At 39.1% G+C, this 16,595-nt stretch overlaps 1 protein-coding gene across 9 annotated transcripts in view; it reads left to right on the top strand.

Moving 5' to 3' along the window:
- The window catches only part of CBLB (Cbl proto-oncogene B), a 217,007-nt gene that overhangs the window by 156,104 nt on the left and 44,308 nt on the right, over positions 1-16,595 (top strand). For all 9 annotated transcript variants that reach the window (XM_043448984.1, XM_043448989.1, XM_043448988.1 and 6 more), the window contains exons 11-12: positions 4,617-4,802; positions 6,561-6,926. In XM_043448984.1, coding sequence (XP_043304919.1) covers positions 4,617-4,802; positions 6,561-6,926 — 552 coding nt within the window. The remainder of the gene's footprint in view (positions 1-4,616; positions 4,803-6,560; positions 6,927-16,595) is intronic.

Raw genomic sequence — 16,595 nt, 5'->3', positions numbered from 1 at the left:
ATCAAATCAAGTACATCCCATTACCTAAACATACTAGGGATTTTAGTTCAGTTCAGTTGCTCAGTCGTGTCCGACTCTTTGCGACCCCATGAGCCACAGCAGGCCAGGCCTCCCTGTCTGTCACAAACTCCCGGAGTTTACCCAAACCCATGTCCATTGCGTCGGTGATGCCATCCAACCATCTCATCCTCTGTCGTCGCCTTCTCCTCCCGGCCTCAACCTTTGCCAGCATCAGGGTCCTTTCCACTGAGTCAGCTCTTCGCATCAGGTGGCCAAAGTATTGGAGTTTCAGCTTCAACATCAGTCCTTCCAATGAACACCCAGGACTGACCTCCTTTAGGATGGACTGGTTGGATCTCCTTGCAGTCCAAGGGACTCTCAAGAGTCTTCTCCAACACCACAGTTCAAAAGCATCAATTCTTCTGTGCTCAGCTTTCTTTATCGTCCAACTCTCACATCCATACATGACCGCTGGAAAAACCATAGCTTTGACTAGATGGACCTTTGTTGATAAAGTAATGTCTCTGCTTTTTAATATGCTGTCTTGTTGGTCATAGCTTTCCTTCCAAGGAGTAAGCATCTTTTCACTTCATGGCTGCAATCACCATCTGCAGTGATTTTGGAGCCCCCAAAAATAAAGTCAGCCACTGTTTCCACTGTCTCCCCATCTATTTGCCATGAGGTGATGGGACCAGATTCCATGATTTTAGTTTTCTGAATGTTGAGCTTTAAGCCAACTTTTTCACTCTCCTGTTTCACTTTCATCAAGAGGCTCTTTAGTTCTTCACTTTCTGCCATAAGGTTGGTGTCACCTACATATCTGAGGTTATTGATATTTCTCCCTGCAATCTTGATTCTAGCTTGTGCTTCATCCAGCCCAGCGTTTCTCATGATGTACTCTGCATATAAGTTAAATAAGCAGGGTGACAATATACAGCCTTGAGGTACTCCTTTTCCTATTTGGAACCAGTCTGTTGTTCCATGTCCGGTTCTAAGTGTTGCTTCCTGACCTGCATATAGGTTTCTCAAGAGGCAGGTCAGGTGGTCTAGTATTCCCATCTCTTTCAGAATTTTCCACAGTTTGCTGTGATCTACACAAAGACTTTGGCATAGTCAGTAAAGCAGAAATGGTTGTTTTTCTGGAACTCTCTTGCTTTTTCAATGATCCAGAGGATGTTAGCAATTTGATCTCTGGTTCCTCTCCCTTTTCTAAAACCAGCTTGAACATCTGGAAGTTCACGGTTCACGTATTGCTGAAGCCTGGCTTGTAGAATTTTGAGCATTACTTTACTAGTATGTGAGATGAGTGCAATTGTGCGGTAGTTTGAGCATTCTTTGGCATTGCCTTTCTTTGGGAGTGGAATGAAAACTGACCTTTTCCAGTCCTGTGGCCACTGCTCAGTTTTCCAAATTTGTTGACATATTGAGTGAAGCACTTTCACAGCATCATCTTTTAGGATATGAAATAGCTCAGCTGGAATTCCATCACCTCCATTAGCTTTGTTTGTAGTGATGTTTCCTAAGGCCCAGTTGACTTCCCATTCCAGGATGTGTGGCTCTGGGTGAGTGTAAGTGACCATACCATCGTGATTATCTGGGTCATGAAGATCTTTTTTGTATAGTTCTTCTGTGTATTCTTGCCACCTCTTCTTAATATCTTCTGCTTCTGTTAGGTCCATACCATTTCTGACCTTTATTGAGCCCACCTTTGCATGAAATGTTCCCTTGGTATCTCTAATTTTCTTGAAGAGATCTCTAGTCTTTCCCATTCTATTGTTTTCCTCTATGTCTTTACATTGATCATTGAGGCAGGCTTTCTTATCTCTCCTTGCTGTTCTTTGGAACTCTGTATTGAATGGGTATATCTTTGCTTTTCTCCTTTGCTTTTCACTTCTCTTCTTTTCACAGCTATTTGTAAGGCCTCCTCAGACAGCCATTTTGTTTTTTTGCATTTCTTTTTCTCGGGGATTTGGTGTTGCTGAAATGTTAAATTAGTAGTTAAAGCAGAAGTCAAGGTCTGGTGGTGACAGTGGGCCGTTGACTCTGTCAGGATTCCCCTTCCTGTTCCGGGTATTTAAGGAAGCGGGCAGATAGTTGTGGCAGAAAAGCTCATGGTGGAGCATAGGTGGTCTTTGCCGTGAACGCACCTGTTGTTTTTCACTTGCTAAGTCTCGTCCGCCTCTCTGTGACCCCATGCGCTGCAGCGCGCCAGGCTTCCCTGTCCTTCACTGTCTCCTGGAGTTTGCTCAGTCTCCACTGATGTCCACTGAGTTGACAGTGCCATTCAGCCGTCTCATATTCTGTCACCCCCTTCTCCTGTGAATGGACCTAGCACTGAAAAATTTCTTTGCAAGTAACTGAAACAATGACATGCTTTGTATTCTGTGTGTGTGTTTGTATATGTGTAAAAGTTACATACGATGACTTTGTTTCTTGAATCTTTTTTTGTAAAGAATAATAACCAGATCAGTTTTGCTAGTTCTCAAATAATGTAATTTATCCTTAATGGGAATTGGGTAGAATTAGATGTCTGGTGACCTCTCCTGATCTGAGTTGCTACCTACTGTGATGCTTGTAGTTTGACATTAGGATTTTTTTCTGTTGTGTGATCATTTTTGATTGGTTTTACTCCATCAGTTTCAAATTCATGACCATCTGAGGCTCCATGGCTTTTGGGGTAAAACTGTTGTTTTACCAATAAGAGTGACTTGCTCCATTAAAATCAGGTTATGGCTCTATAGAGTTTCTACTTTTTCTCCTTCAATTAAGTAACAGTTGAATGTTTTGCCTTATCACAAGGTAAGGGATATTAAAAAAGAATCATGAAATGAATAAAAAGAAAATGTTCTTAAAATTTACTGTGAAAGTACATCGACATTTATTGACCTGTTTTTCATTTATTTGGCAGAGTAGAGAGGCAGAGAATTGATAGTTTAGTGATGTTATGACAATATTCAGGTATACCTAAGGTATGGTCTGGAAGCTTCTGCTTAGACATGCTTATTTTTAAAAAGCAAGTCCCAACTACTTTGATGTGGGCTTCACATAGTAACTTTCTGGCAGAGAGTAGAGTAAAGGAAAGGGTAGAAATAGTAATTTTATAGTGTAGAAACCTGACGGTCAGTGTCTTAACCAGGTAGTCAAGGTCAGCATCAATAGCGATGAAATCACATTGATAGTGTAGACCCTTGATGTGATGTCATTAAAGTGTTATTTGATCAACATGGCCTTCCTTCCAGTAACCCATAAGTCTAGTCTAGTCATGAGAAAAAAATCAGACAAACGCCAATTTTAGTAAATTAAAAAAGAAAACCTTCCATGATGTAACTTAGTGTGGATGTGAACACAAATTTATTGTCTCAGTTAAGGACATTTCTCACTGCTGCTAGAGTTGAAATTACATTGACAGTTGACATTGACTACTCTTGGAAAGGTGAATAATGTTAGGGGGAAACGGCTTAAACTCAGGCTTCAAATTTTTCATCAATAGTCACAGTAGGAAACAGATGAATATCAAAGCATGTTAGATTAATGTTAAGTATCAAGCGTAAGCCTAGATCTCCAAATAAATAGGTAGTAACTCAGCCTTGAAAAGAAAACTGCCTGGTATTTCAGAATAGAATATTGTTTAATTAATTAGGATGACTTTTATATCAAATACAAAAATCAGGGTATGTCTGACGCGCACACGTACACACACTCTTTCAAAATAGAAAGGGTTACATGAAAGTCAAGTCGCTCAGTCATGTCCGACTCTTTGCGACCCCGTGGACTGTAGCCTACCAGGCTTCTCCGTCCATGGGATTTTCCAGGCAAGAGTACTGGAGTGGGGTGCCATTTCCTTCTCCAGGGGATCTTCCCGACCCAGGGATTGAACCTGGGTCTCCTGAATTGTAGGTAGACGCTTTACTGACTGAGCCACCAGGGAAGTGGGATTACATACATACATACAAATCAGAGTGCTTATTGATGGCTTTTTGGTGCTCTTTTATCTACCAAATAACATGGAAACCCTGTAATAGTGTAGAAATCTGTCAGTGTTTTAGAAGTACAGAGTTTCCTAGGTTTAATTGTTTTTAAAGAAGAACATTTAACTTGAGGCTTTAATTTCCATGTGAAGACTTCGGGGGAAATATTTGGTCTTAAAGCTGTTTATTTTAAATATACAACTTAAAGAAAAAAAAAACGTGTCTGATTTTATTCATTAAAGTAGGTTATACATTAGATATTATACGATTTGTACTCTAAACCAAACACCTAAAAAATTCTGTAACAGAGATAACCAAGAGCAATGTGCATCACTGCGTTGTGTGTTTCTGGAGAGAGGTTTCTAGAAGAAGGCCTGCATTTGATTGTCTTTAAACTGCACTGCTGCTGATTCTTTCCTCGGCCCTTCGTGCAATGTGTAGGAGAAGCTAATCTGTTTATTCTCTACATAAACTGGCCTTGAGGGAAACATGTGTGCTCCTTCCATCTATTAATCAGAGTAAACTAAGTGAGTTTATTTTCACAGATGTTCAATGGCAGATACATTCTCAAAACCAAATGTCGTTAAGAGCTGAAAGGTGCCCACTCCACACGTCACACAGCGGCATCCTTCTCTTTTTGTGTCCTAGTGCGCTGACAGGCAGAGCTCCCCCGTCACGTCTCCCGGATCCTCTCCCCTGGCTCAGAGAAGAAAGCCGCACCCAGACCCTCTCCAGATCCCACATCTAAGCCTCCCACCAGTGCCTCCTCGCCTGGACCTCATTCAGAAAGGCATAGTTCGGTCTCCCTGTGGCAGCCCCACAGGCTCACCAAAGGTAAATCGGTATTACTAGAAGCACAGATAATAGTTTTATGTGATGAGTATGGATTGCTCAGGTTTTTAAATCTCCATTAATCATATTTCTCATGCTCTCGTTCATGAGCTACTTTGATGGGTCTCTCGTGTTGTGTGCAGCAAATCCACGATCATACTCCTTGCCTTATTACTGTAACAGTGGCGTAATTATTCAAAGAGAGCACATGTCTGTGACAGCCCCCTGGTTGCTAAAATAAACAGTGGAGTAAGTATGGTTATTCCGTAAAATGGATTTAAAAGGTCATTATATGTATTAAAATAAATTGCATGTTCTTATTAAATGATATTTTATACTCATTTTCATAGTGTCTTGACAAGAAAAATGTTACGGAAGTGTATTTGCATAAGGGCTTAGGATGTGATAAATTATCACCCATGTCTCAAGGTGACGCAGGAGAGGGAATTATATGTACCTTTTGTATATGAAGGAATTAGTTACAAAGAATTACAGTATTTGCAAAGTAATTATATTCCTCTTTAATATTAAAGACATAATTCTATCTGTACACTTAAGCCCACAGTTTATTTTAGTTCTGTGCAGATCTTTTTTTCCAAATTTGATAAGGGAGTATTTTGCTTTATTAAATATAAGATTTTAAACATTAATCCCATTTGGTGACATGCTTTACAGTGTAAAACTAGTTGGAAACACAGTGTTTTAGTAGTACTGGATTTTTCTACATTACAATTAACACGGTTTTAAGATCATAGTAAGACTTTTTAGGATGTTACTTAGTCAGAATTATGTAAACACAACACATTCCTTTTTTCTACAGTATTTCCTAGCAATAAAAGCACAAATCATTTGTCAGATGAGCTGTGTAAATGAAAACAAAGCCTGTGAAAGTCACATAGATCAATTTAGCAGCTTATACTTTTATATTTCCATATAAGAATCAAACCGGTTTTTCCCCCCAAGGATCAATACAATGCAAGTAAGGTCTGTACATAACACTGCTCTATTATTTGTGATTTTTCATTCTTCCCGTGTGTGTGTGTGTATGCTCAGTCCTGTCCGACTCCTTGCAGCCTCACGAACTATAGCCTGCCCAGGCTCCTCTGCCCATGGAATTTTCCAGGCAGGAAAACTGGAGTAGGTTACCATTTCCTTCTCCAGATCTTCCCCACCCGGGGATCGAACCTGCGAGGCCTGTGTCGGCAGATGGACTCTTTACCACTAGCGCCACCCAATGACTGGTAAAGAACCGGGGCACATCTTGCCCTTGTCAGCTGCTTTGTATTGTAGAGGTGAAACCAAAAATAACAAAGCCAGCATTTTCTGTTTTTCAGAGATGTTGCAAATCAAGGTGTTCTTTTAAAAAGTAAAGCAACAACTTCTTGATGGTATCTGCTGTCTCTCTTAAATCATAGAAACATGCAAATAAAATACTTAATGACTCATTATTTTGATGTCAACTGGTCAGAATCATCATATAATTTTGATATTCTGCTGCTTTTTTTCCTGTAGTCCTTATAATCCTAAATTTTGAGTTTATGTGTTCATTTTTTACAAAGAAATCTTAATGAGACATATTTGAGTTTTTCATAATTTTTTAAACTTTCATTAATTGGTGATAAAAGAAACTCATTAAAAGAAGGCACAGGAATCTAAGAAAGCTCTATTATGGCTTAGAGAACAACAGCAATAATATATTAGTCTGGAAGGTATTTCAGTGCATGGAACATCTTTTCTTTTTTTCCTTTTGTGTTTCTTCAGTCTTCTCCTTGCATGGTGAGAAAACAAGATAAACCACTCCCAGCGCCACCACCGCCCTTAAGAGACCCTCCTCCCCCTCCACCCGAGAGACCTCCCCCAGTGCCCCCCGACAACAGACTGAGCCGTCACATCCATCACGTGGAAAGCGTGCCTCCCAGAGACCAGCCCCTGCCTCTTGAAGCCTGGTGCCCGCGGGACGTGCTGGGGACTAGTCAGTCGGTGGGATGTCGCCTCGTCGGGGACGGCTCCCCGAAGCCTGGAATCACGGCGAGTTCCAATGCAAATGGAAGGCATAGTCGGATGGGCTCTGACCCAGTGCTTCTCCGGAAACACAGGCGCAATGACGTGCCTTTAGAAGGAGCCAAGGTAAGAAATACACAAAGCAGAAGCTACACAGCCTGCTTATAATCTTCTGATAGGAAGGAGTATAAAAGGTTGGGTGGTGCTTTTTTGTGTCTAGTGTGACATTTCCCTGCAGGTCTTTGATTATCTGCAAGTTATAAAAATCAGAAGCTCATTAAAACTTGAACCTAAAAGAAGTCAGGAAAAAGAGTCTAAGTAATGATTTAGTTTTCATAGGAAGATACTACACAATTTCCCAGAAGGTTAGTATACCTTCTCTTACTTCATCTGCAGAATATTTTCCCATTAATAAATTGTCATGGGAGAATCAGCACTTCTTTTTAACTTTTCTGAAAAAAAAGGAAAAAATGTGGGAAAGTGTGTTCGTCACTCAGTTGTGTCTGACTCTGCAACACCATAGACTGCAGCCTACTGGGCTTCTCTGCCCATGGAATTCTCCAGGCAAGGGTACTGGAGTGGGTCGCCATTCCCTTCTCTGAGGAATCTTCCCAACCCAGGGCTTGAACCCGGGTCTCCTGCATTGCAGGTACTCTTTACTGTCTGAGCCACCTGGAAATCCCAACTCTTCTAGTTCCATCTAATTTGAAAAAAAGTTGTATTGTTATAGCATATCGTCAATCAGTCATTGGAATTATTGTTGCCTGGGGAGAGTACCCCTTAGACAGGTCAATTGAACTTCTCACCTACATCAAAACACCAAGTTTTTTATTCATTGTTACAGAGCAAGCTCTTTCTCTATAATACTGAAAGAGACCCTTAACACATAATGAGTTTTAACACGGTATATATTACCACTGTCAGTTATATGTACGGAAAAGAATTTAGGCACACAGGAAACCAGAGGCAACAGCAGAAATCAGTGCGTGTAGACCCCTCAGTGGGCCCTGGACAGAGCTGTCCTGTCATATATCCTGGTGTTTGCTTCTGTGATACTTTTGACTCTGGGATTAGATTGTCACCATCTTCCTTCAGCTGCAGAAGGCTTTGCCTCTTTTGAAGATTGTAATGTTAAAGTGTTCCTATCTCCTCTGATCTTAAGTTGTTATTTTAGGGGGTAGACTCTACCTTCCAGATAATGGTTTGTAGTGGGTGACTTAATCAAGAGCCAAGTGTGAAAAATGGCTTGTACTAAATTCCTGTGTGTATGTGCACATATGTGTGTGCATGCACATGTGTGAAGGAATACTTTGTATAATACTATTAGTTTTCCTAATAATTAAATATTATTAGAGTGGCCAGGATAGCAGGAGTCAGAACTATCTACTCTGGCACTCAGAACAAAGGGGAAGAGTGATGACAATTTGCAGAAAGTTTTTGTTATCGCCTCCCGTTGGTACCTTTAGTCTTTCATCTGTTGTAAATATGAAGATCTGTAAAGGTTTTCTCCAAGGTCGTGTAAAGGCGATGTCAATGGAAGAGATAGCGCTTGTAAAAACATTTTTATAGTGTTCTCTAAAAATGGAGACTTTATCCTCAAAAGTTATGTTTCTACAACCTGGAATCTTGGTAAGAATGACTTGTCTTTTTTCCCAGTGATTTCCTCCCCCCCCACCCCCTTTAGTCTCTATTACTTTTCATTCATACATGGTCACACTTGACTTCAGGAGAATGTTCAGACAAGCTCTGACATGAATAGTTATATCTTAGCAACATATTACAATTTATTTCCTGAATGAACTTGAGAAATACTTAAAATATAATAATTATACTGTCCAGTTCCTTGAAGACCTCTTGTTTCAGGGTTTTTCTTAGATAATATGTTACATAGTCTTAACACTAATATAATCTTGCCCTTCTAAGCCCTAGAACACAGGCTATTATGAATGGTGGTGGTTTTTTAAAGTAGAGTTATAATTGCTTAGGTTATAGGTAGGGAATTTTATTTTATTATACTAACTGTAGGTATAACAACTTTAGGTATAATAGTGATTTCAGCTATAAAATTTCCTTTACATGTTTTCTCTGTGAACTTTCATGTCCTACTCTTTGATACATATTAATATCCCAGAGGACATTGATTAAGTTGCAAACTTTCCCTCTTATTGAAAGCTGAATCTATTTAGTTCTATCTAAATAGTCCTAATTAAAATTCTTTAGGGTCTAATCTCATATGTTGTGTGTATCAGCAGTGCAGTGCTTATAGTCTCAAAGTTAATTACATGTTACAACTAGACTGAATATTTCAACCCAAATTAGACATCTAAGATTTCTCATTTCAGTCTAGTTGTTTGACTTTTAAGGCAGATTATGAAGAAGGCTTTATATATGATGTATTAAATGCCATAAAACAGAGCATGTCTGCCCTTAGTCTCCTTTTTTATTATCTTTTTAAGGAAACAGTTCCACTTTGGTAGGCCACAGAGCGTGTAACAGCTGACAGAAAGTAGAAAAAGCCTAATTATTCTCATTTCACTGCTGGGAGACGTGAGTCTGACTTCAGCAGATGGAAGGCTGAGTCCATCTAGAATCCTGTTTCTGCATGACCTTGGATTGGAGTTTGTTTCTCATCTTACGTCTTTGTAGTTCCTCAGTCCAGACTAATTTAATTATTTAATATATATTTGTAAATACTTTCTACATGCAAGACTTTGCAAGTGATCAGGATAACCAGTGTCCCAGTGTTCTCTCTCCTTTCTTTAACAAAGTGCTTTTGTAGAGGAGTATCTGTTCAACTGTTTTAGGCAGAAGTAAAAATGATAAGGCAAATCTGCTAGCTGCATTTTAACAAAAAATCTGATCAACACAGATCAACCATGCTGTCGAATCAGGCCTGAATTTTACTTCCTGCTCTAGAATTTGCTGGCTTTATGTGTACAAGCAACTTACCACATCCTTGCCCCTAATTCCACTTACTTCCCTTACTTTATGAAATGAACCAATAGTAGTACCTCATTTCTAGGGGAATAGTTATCTATTCCCTCCAGATATCTAAATCTCCATATCCCTTGGTTCTGGAATAAAACCACACTAGGTAGGGAGTTCATTTTCGTTTACCATAATTCTCCTTACTTTTGATTTTAATTTAAAACCGGAATCATTATCCCTTTCTCCCCTTCCTCTCTCCTCTTATTCAGCATAGTCCCTAGTGAGCACTCCGCAGGCACCTGTAACTGGTTGCCGAGTGATTACAGCGCTGAAGCCGCTGACGGAGGCGGAGGCGTGTGCGTGCTGGAGTCGGCCGGGGGCAGGTGTCGGGCGGGGAAGGGCTTGGAGGAGGAGGGCGATCGGGGCACACGAGCAGTGTGAGAGTTGTTGTTGTTTTAAAGTACGGTTCCAGCACTGGCTTTCAGCCAAAAGTAGAATGTTAATTTTTTTGTGTGTTTAAAATAGGATTTTTTACTCTTTTAGACAAGCAGTCATTATACATAGGTAGTCACAGTAAGAGGGAGACAAAGGAGAAGGGATGAAGGAGAATTATTTTGATTTAAGAAGACTCATATATTAATGAAAATGCTGTGTTACAATGCATTCTCACCCTGCATACATTGTGTGCACTTTTTAAAAACTGTTTTTAAAAACATATTATCCTGGGAATAAAGGGTATAGGGACTTAGATACTTGGAGGCTGTTATCTTCATGTAACCCATCAGTGTCTCCAAAGGTAAGAAAATATGTTTTTGTGTCAAATAGTAGCAACTGTCATTTAGACTTGTTTCATTAAAGGAAATGTCTCAAATACCATCTTCCCTTTTTAAAGGTAGGAAAACTTAGATAAGTACTAAAAATTTAAAATTGAGTGTACATATGGAACACCATAAAGGGAATTCATAAAGCTGAACATTCTGTAAATGCAGTGAGGACTCCCTCCCCTTCGTCATGCGTCCCCTGTCCGTGTGCCAGCCCCCGTCATCCATTAGAACTATTTGCACTTTTTATTTGCATCTTCACTAGATAAATGGTGATGGCAGCAAGAATAAATTAAATGCTGATTGCTCTTTTTGCTAACTATAGAGAGCTCTAAGGGGAAAAAAGCACTCTAATTCATGGTTAAAATGGAGTGTAAGAATTTTCTGTGACTTTCATTTTCTCCCCATTCTCTCCCGCCTCCCACCTAGCATAATCAAGTTAGCTAAGGTACTACTTTCCTTTTAACATGAAACTTGCAAGCTAAGAGTTATGAGGTTGCTTTATTTTATTGGTATGAGATTTCTTTCCTAGGGGACTGTTTCTATTCCTTCAAATTCCAGCCACATTATAAACCTGTTCCTTAATTCATATTATGTTGGCTAGATATTTGTTTATTATTGCTGGTTTGTTTCTTTTAATTATCTGAGGTAAAAATATCTGTACTAAAATGTTTTAAGATACTGGGAACCTGAAATGTATCTGCTTATGTATAGATAATGACACTGTGTCCAACTGTCTTTATTTGTTCCTCTTAAAAGATTAAGAATGCTACTGTTTCTTATATGGTTAAACACTATCTCTGACTGGTCATGTTACTCCAAGTGACATCATTCTAAAATGACCCTGTGCACAAGAATCTGTTGAAGATACTGCTAGATAAACACACAGAATGATTCCTCTTTTTGATATGTGGCTTTTGCTGGTTTGGTGCAGAGGCACATGTTTATAAGAATGACCTTAAACTTATCTGTGAATCTCAAGTGTCGTCTTTCAGAAAATACGTCCTCTGTGTACAGTGTTTCAGCTTTAATCTAATGTTGTTGGAGGATAAATTATAGCAGTGTTTTCAGTTTGGTGCACGTGTGGGTTTACATGTGTGGGATGGGAAAAAGGAGATTGTATCTCAGACTTTGAATGTTAAAAAAGCTTTTTCTTAATTGTGCCGGCATTATCACAATAGTGTCTTCCCTATATCTTGAGGGTCCCAAATGCTTTAACATTAATTTGTAGGCAATATCTGAGCCATGAGAAAACATTTCACACTTCAAAGTTAGGATGAAAGGCATGTAGAAAAACATGAATTTTAATATTTATTAAAATATTAATAAAATATTAATTTTGAGGCATGTAGAAAAATGTTCATCTAGAGTAACCTAGAGTTGATAATAAATTTTGTGATAACTCAGGTTATACTTCTTCCACAAGTATAAGTTCCCCTTAATAAGTATTATTCCTTCAACCTCTTTGAGTTAAATGAGTAGGATATTCAAGATACTGAGGAGAATACAAAAGAGATCAAGCAGAGTCTAGTGAGGATGAGACAGATACACAGTTACCTAACAGGTGAGGCATAGGAGAAGCATCTAGAAAGTACAGTGTGGGATCTCCAAGGAGGGGAAACATTCTACCTGAGACGCAGGGTGGAAGGACTAAAGAAAGCTTCGTGCAGGAGAGCCACTGGCGATTGACATTAGAAGGTCCGTAGGTGATGTTTGTGTAGACAGGACAGGGAGGGTGGCGTGTGAGTGGGAGGTAAGCCCAGTGCAGGAAGTGAGTGTCGGACAGACTGCAGTGCGTACGGAGTGAGGACCGTAGGTCACGCTGTGGCAGTAACGACTGGAAGCGGTTACGGAGGGCCGTATATTCTACACTATGTTATCTGTAATTTGGTAGACAAAGCAGTGCGTTTAAAGCTTTTCTGGCACAGGAGTGATAGGATCAGAATAATTTTGTTGTTCAGTCGCTCAGTTGTGTCTGACTCTTTGTGACGCCATGGACTGCAATACACCAGGTTTCCCTCTCCTTCATTATCTCTCAGAGTTTGTTCAAATTCATGTCCATTGAGTCAACGATGTTATCTGACCATCTCATCACCTGTCATCCCCTTCTCCTCCTGTCTTCAATCTTTCCCAGCATCAGGGTCTTTTCCAGTGGGTGGGCTCTTTGTATCAGGTGGCCAAAGTATTAGAGTTTCAGCTTCAGCATCGGTCCTTCCAAGGAATATTCAGGGTTGATTTCCTTTAGGATGGATTGGTTAGACATCCTTTCTATCCAAGGGACTCTCAGAGTCTTCTCCAGCACCAAAGTCCAAAAGCATCAATTCTTCGGTGCTCAGCTTTCTTCACAGTCCAACTCTCACATCTATACATGACCACTGGGAAAATCAGAGCTTTGTCTAGACGGACCTTTGTTGACAAAGTAATGTCTCTGCTTTTTAATATGCTGTCTAGGTCGGTCATAACTTTTCTTCCAAGGAGCAGGGGTCTTTTAATTTCATGGCTGCAGTCACCATCTGCAGTGATTATGGAGCCCAAGAAAATGAAGTCTCTCACTGTTTCCATTGTTTCCCCATTTATTTGCCATGAAGTGATGGGACCGGATGCCATGATCTTAGTTTTCTGAATGTTGAGTTTTAAGCCAACTTTTTCACTCTCCTCTTTCACTTTCATCAAGAGGCTCTTTAGTTCCTCTTCACTTTCTGCTGTAAGGGTGGTGTCATCTGCATATCTGAGGTTATTGATATTTCTCCCAGCAATCTTGATTCCAGCTTGTGAGTCAACCGGCATGGTATTCTGCACGATGTTCTCTGCATATCAGTTAAATAAGCATGGTGACAACATACAGCCTTGATGTACTCCTTTCCCAGTTTTGAACCAGTGTGTTGCTCATGTTTGGTTCTAAGTGTTGCTTCTTGACCTCCATACAGATTTCTCAGGAGGCAGGTCAGGTGGTCTGATATTCCCATCTCTTCAGGAATTTTCCACAGTTTGTTATGGTCCACAGAGTCAAAGGCTTTAGTGTAGTCAATGAAGCAGAAGTAGATGTTTTTCTGGAACTCTTTTGCTTTTCCATGGTCCAGTGGATGTTGGTAATTTGATCTGTTCCTCTGCCTTTTTCTCAGTCTGGCTTGTACATCTGGCCATTCTCAGGTCGTGTACTGTTGAAGCCTAACTTGAAAAGATTTTGAGCGTCACCTTGCCAGCATGTGAGATGAATGCAATTGTGCGGTAGTTTGAGCATTCTTTGGCATTGTCCTTTGGGGTTGGAATGAAAACTGACCTTTTCCAGTCCTGTGGCCACTGCTGCGTTTTCCAAATTTGCTGACATATTGAGTGCAGCACTTTCACAGCATCATCTTTTAGGATTTGAAATAGCTCAACTGGAATTTCATCACCTCCACTAGATTGTTCATAGTGATGCTTCCTAAGGCCCACTTGACTTCACACTCCAGGATGTCTGACTCTAGGTGAGTGACCACACCATCATGGTTATCTGGGTCGTGAAGACCTTTTTATACAGTTCTTCTGTGTATTCTTGCCACCCCTTCTAACCTCTTCTGCTTCTGTTAGGTCCTTACTGTGTCTGTCCTTTATTGTGCCAATTTTTGCATGAAATGTTCCCTTGGTGTCTCCAGTTTTCTTGAAGAGATGGCTAGTCTTTCCTATTCTATTGTTTTCTTCTGTTTCTTTGCATTGTTCACTTAATAAGGCTTTCTTATCTCTCCTTGCTGTTCCTTGGAACTCTGCATTCAGATGGGTGTATCTTTCCTTTCCTCCTTTGCCTTTCACTTATCTTCTTTTCTCAGCTATTGGTGAGGCCTCCTCAGACAATCGTTTTGTCTTTTTGTCTTTCTTTCTCTTGGGGATGGTTTTGGTCACTGCCTCCTGTAGAGTGTTACATGAGTACTCTCTCAGATCTGACCCCTTGAAACTGTTTGTCACCTCCAAATAGAGGAGGTGACAGAATGTTTAAGTTAGTATGAATAAGCATGTCCAATGGAATTGTAGTAAATATGTGACAGTGAGCTAGGAAGGCAGAAGAGAGAGAAGTTTCCTTAGTTGACAGTTAAAGGCTGAATCAAGGAGATTTCTGTGTGAACTGCTTCGGTTGATACTGTCAGCTTACACATATGAGGAGTTGTTGTTTTCTCCTGTTTGCAAAATGCTTTACAGATTTCCAGAGGACTTAATGTATTTATTTTTAGCTCAAGAAGTTGTAACTCACTGCACTTTTTCAGTAGTTTTAAATGAAATGATTTTGTCTAATGAAATTAGGTGCAGGTGGGAACATAGAGTTCAGAATGAAATAATGTTAAATCTTGCCATCCAGCTACTTTAGGTAAACAAATACAAACATCACTTTAGTACCTGCATTTTTAGGTCATTTACTGTTTGCACACATGTAATCTATTAATAAGCGGTCAGTATTCATTTGCACTCTACTATGTGTAAAGCATTGAAGGAGTGTCCTATAAAATGAGGAAATCAGTCTTTGTCCCAAAAAAAACTCATGTGGAATACAATAGAAACTTTTATTCCCATAGTTCCCTTTTATTTTATAATTGTTGAAATTTTACTAGGTGTCAACAATACATTAGGTACTTGCTCCCATTAAAACAAATAATTGCATATAAACCTACATGACATTTTCCAGAATGAATTTTAAATGTATTTATGACAGAAACACTCACAGAGTTTTGATTGCAGAAATCTTACATTGTATCCATTTTGGCAACAGTTAATTGCCCAGAACTCCAATTAAGAGTGACTTTATATGCCTGTTATACAATGAGCATTTGTGGCTTGATACATGTATTTGTTGGTTAAAAGGGATTTTTTTAATGTTTAAAGTTTTTCACTGATCTGTACAAAAATTAATGTCAGCTTAGAAATTTCTTGCTCTAGAAAATCTAAAAAACTCTACCTTGTTCAGTTGTTTGGTCCATAGTTATAAACCTATGATAAAATTAAAGATACATTGATATTTTTATCATAGTTCATCTCTAGTGTATTGAATGTAATGAGAAATCAAAAACTAGCACAGGACTTTTTTTTTTTTTAGAGTGATAGCTTGAATGATACAATATTTATATTGTGTAGCTTTGAATTGCAAACATTGATATGTTTCAAATGGATTCTTTAAAACATGTTCCTTTTCTTAAGTTGACACGGGTAAATGTGGCTGCTTCACTTCTAAAGCTTCAACATCATTCTAGAACATTGAGGCAGGGGGAAACAAATTGGTAGGTTACTCATTGGGTTATCTAGAACTATTCAAGTTACATCACATCCTTTTTGCCACAAATTAGCCTATACCATTTGTAGATGAACTAATAAATAGTTTGGGAGAGAGCTCCATGAGAAAATCCTAATCATTACTTAAGGGTCTTAAAATATGTTTCATCTGTCTTTTCAAGGTTATTCTTTTTTTTTTCTTTTAAATTGCTTTAATTTCACATTGTTGGATTAGTGAAGAGCAGTTGTTAGCTCCCATAATGTAACTGAGCAGCCTGGAAGTCAGAATTCCTGAGTTCTGAGTAGTTAAATGCTGGCTGTTGTAGCTTATGAGCAAGGTAACAGTTTTGGTTTGAGTTGTTCACACACCAAAAACTGTGTTTAAAGTTGCTTGCTCTTTGAAAGCCAGACCAGATCTCTAATTGCTAGTAGTGCTGAAGCTTTGACCTTGAAAGAACAAAGGCGTTTCTGATTATACTCCTTTGTGATTTTGTCAAGAACTTTAGAAATATCCTGTTAACCCCAGAGAGATGTAATTTATTTGGGAGGAATTGAAACAAGAATTGCACCCAGTGATACTTTTTTTCCCTTATTAAATCCTTAAAGAGAGTGCTAACTTTTCACCAAAAACTCATCATGTCTGGAAACTTTTACTACTTATTTATCTAGTTAATCTGTATCTGATTTATAGAAACTGTAGCATCTCCCCTCAGGATGAGTATCATGCTATATTTTATTTTTCCACCTAACTTGGTAGTATTTTGGATGGTGGCAGATAATCACTATGGTTCTTCTAAGTAAATTATATGAT

This window comes from Cervus canadensis, chromosome 27, assembly GCF_019320065.1.
Source record: "Cervus canadensis isolate Bull #8, Minnesota chromosome 27, ASM1932006v1, whole genome shotgun sequence".
Classification (NCBI taxonomy): Eukaryota; Metazoa; Chordata; class Mammalia; order Artiodactyla; family Cervidae; genus Cervus; species Cervus canadensis.
This window is presented reverse-complemented; position numbering and strand designations above follow the sequence as displayed.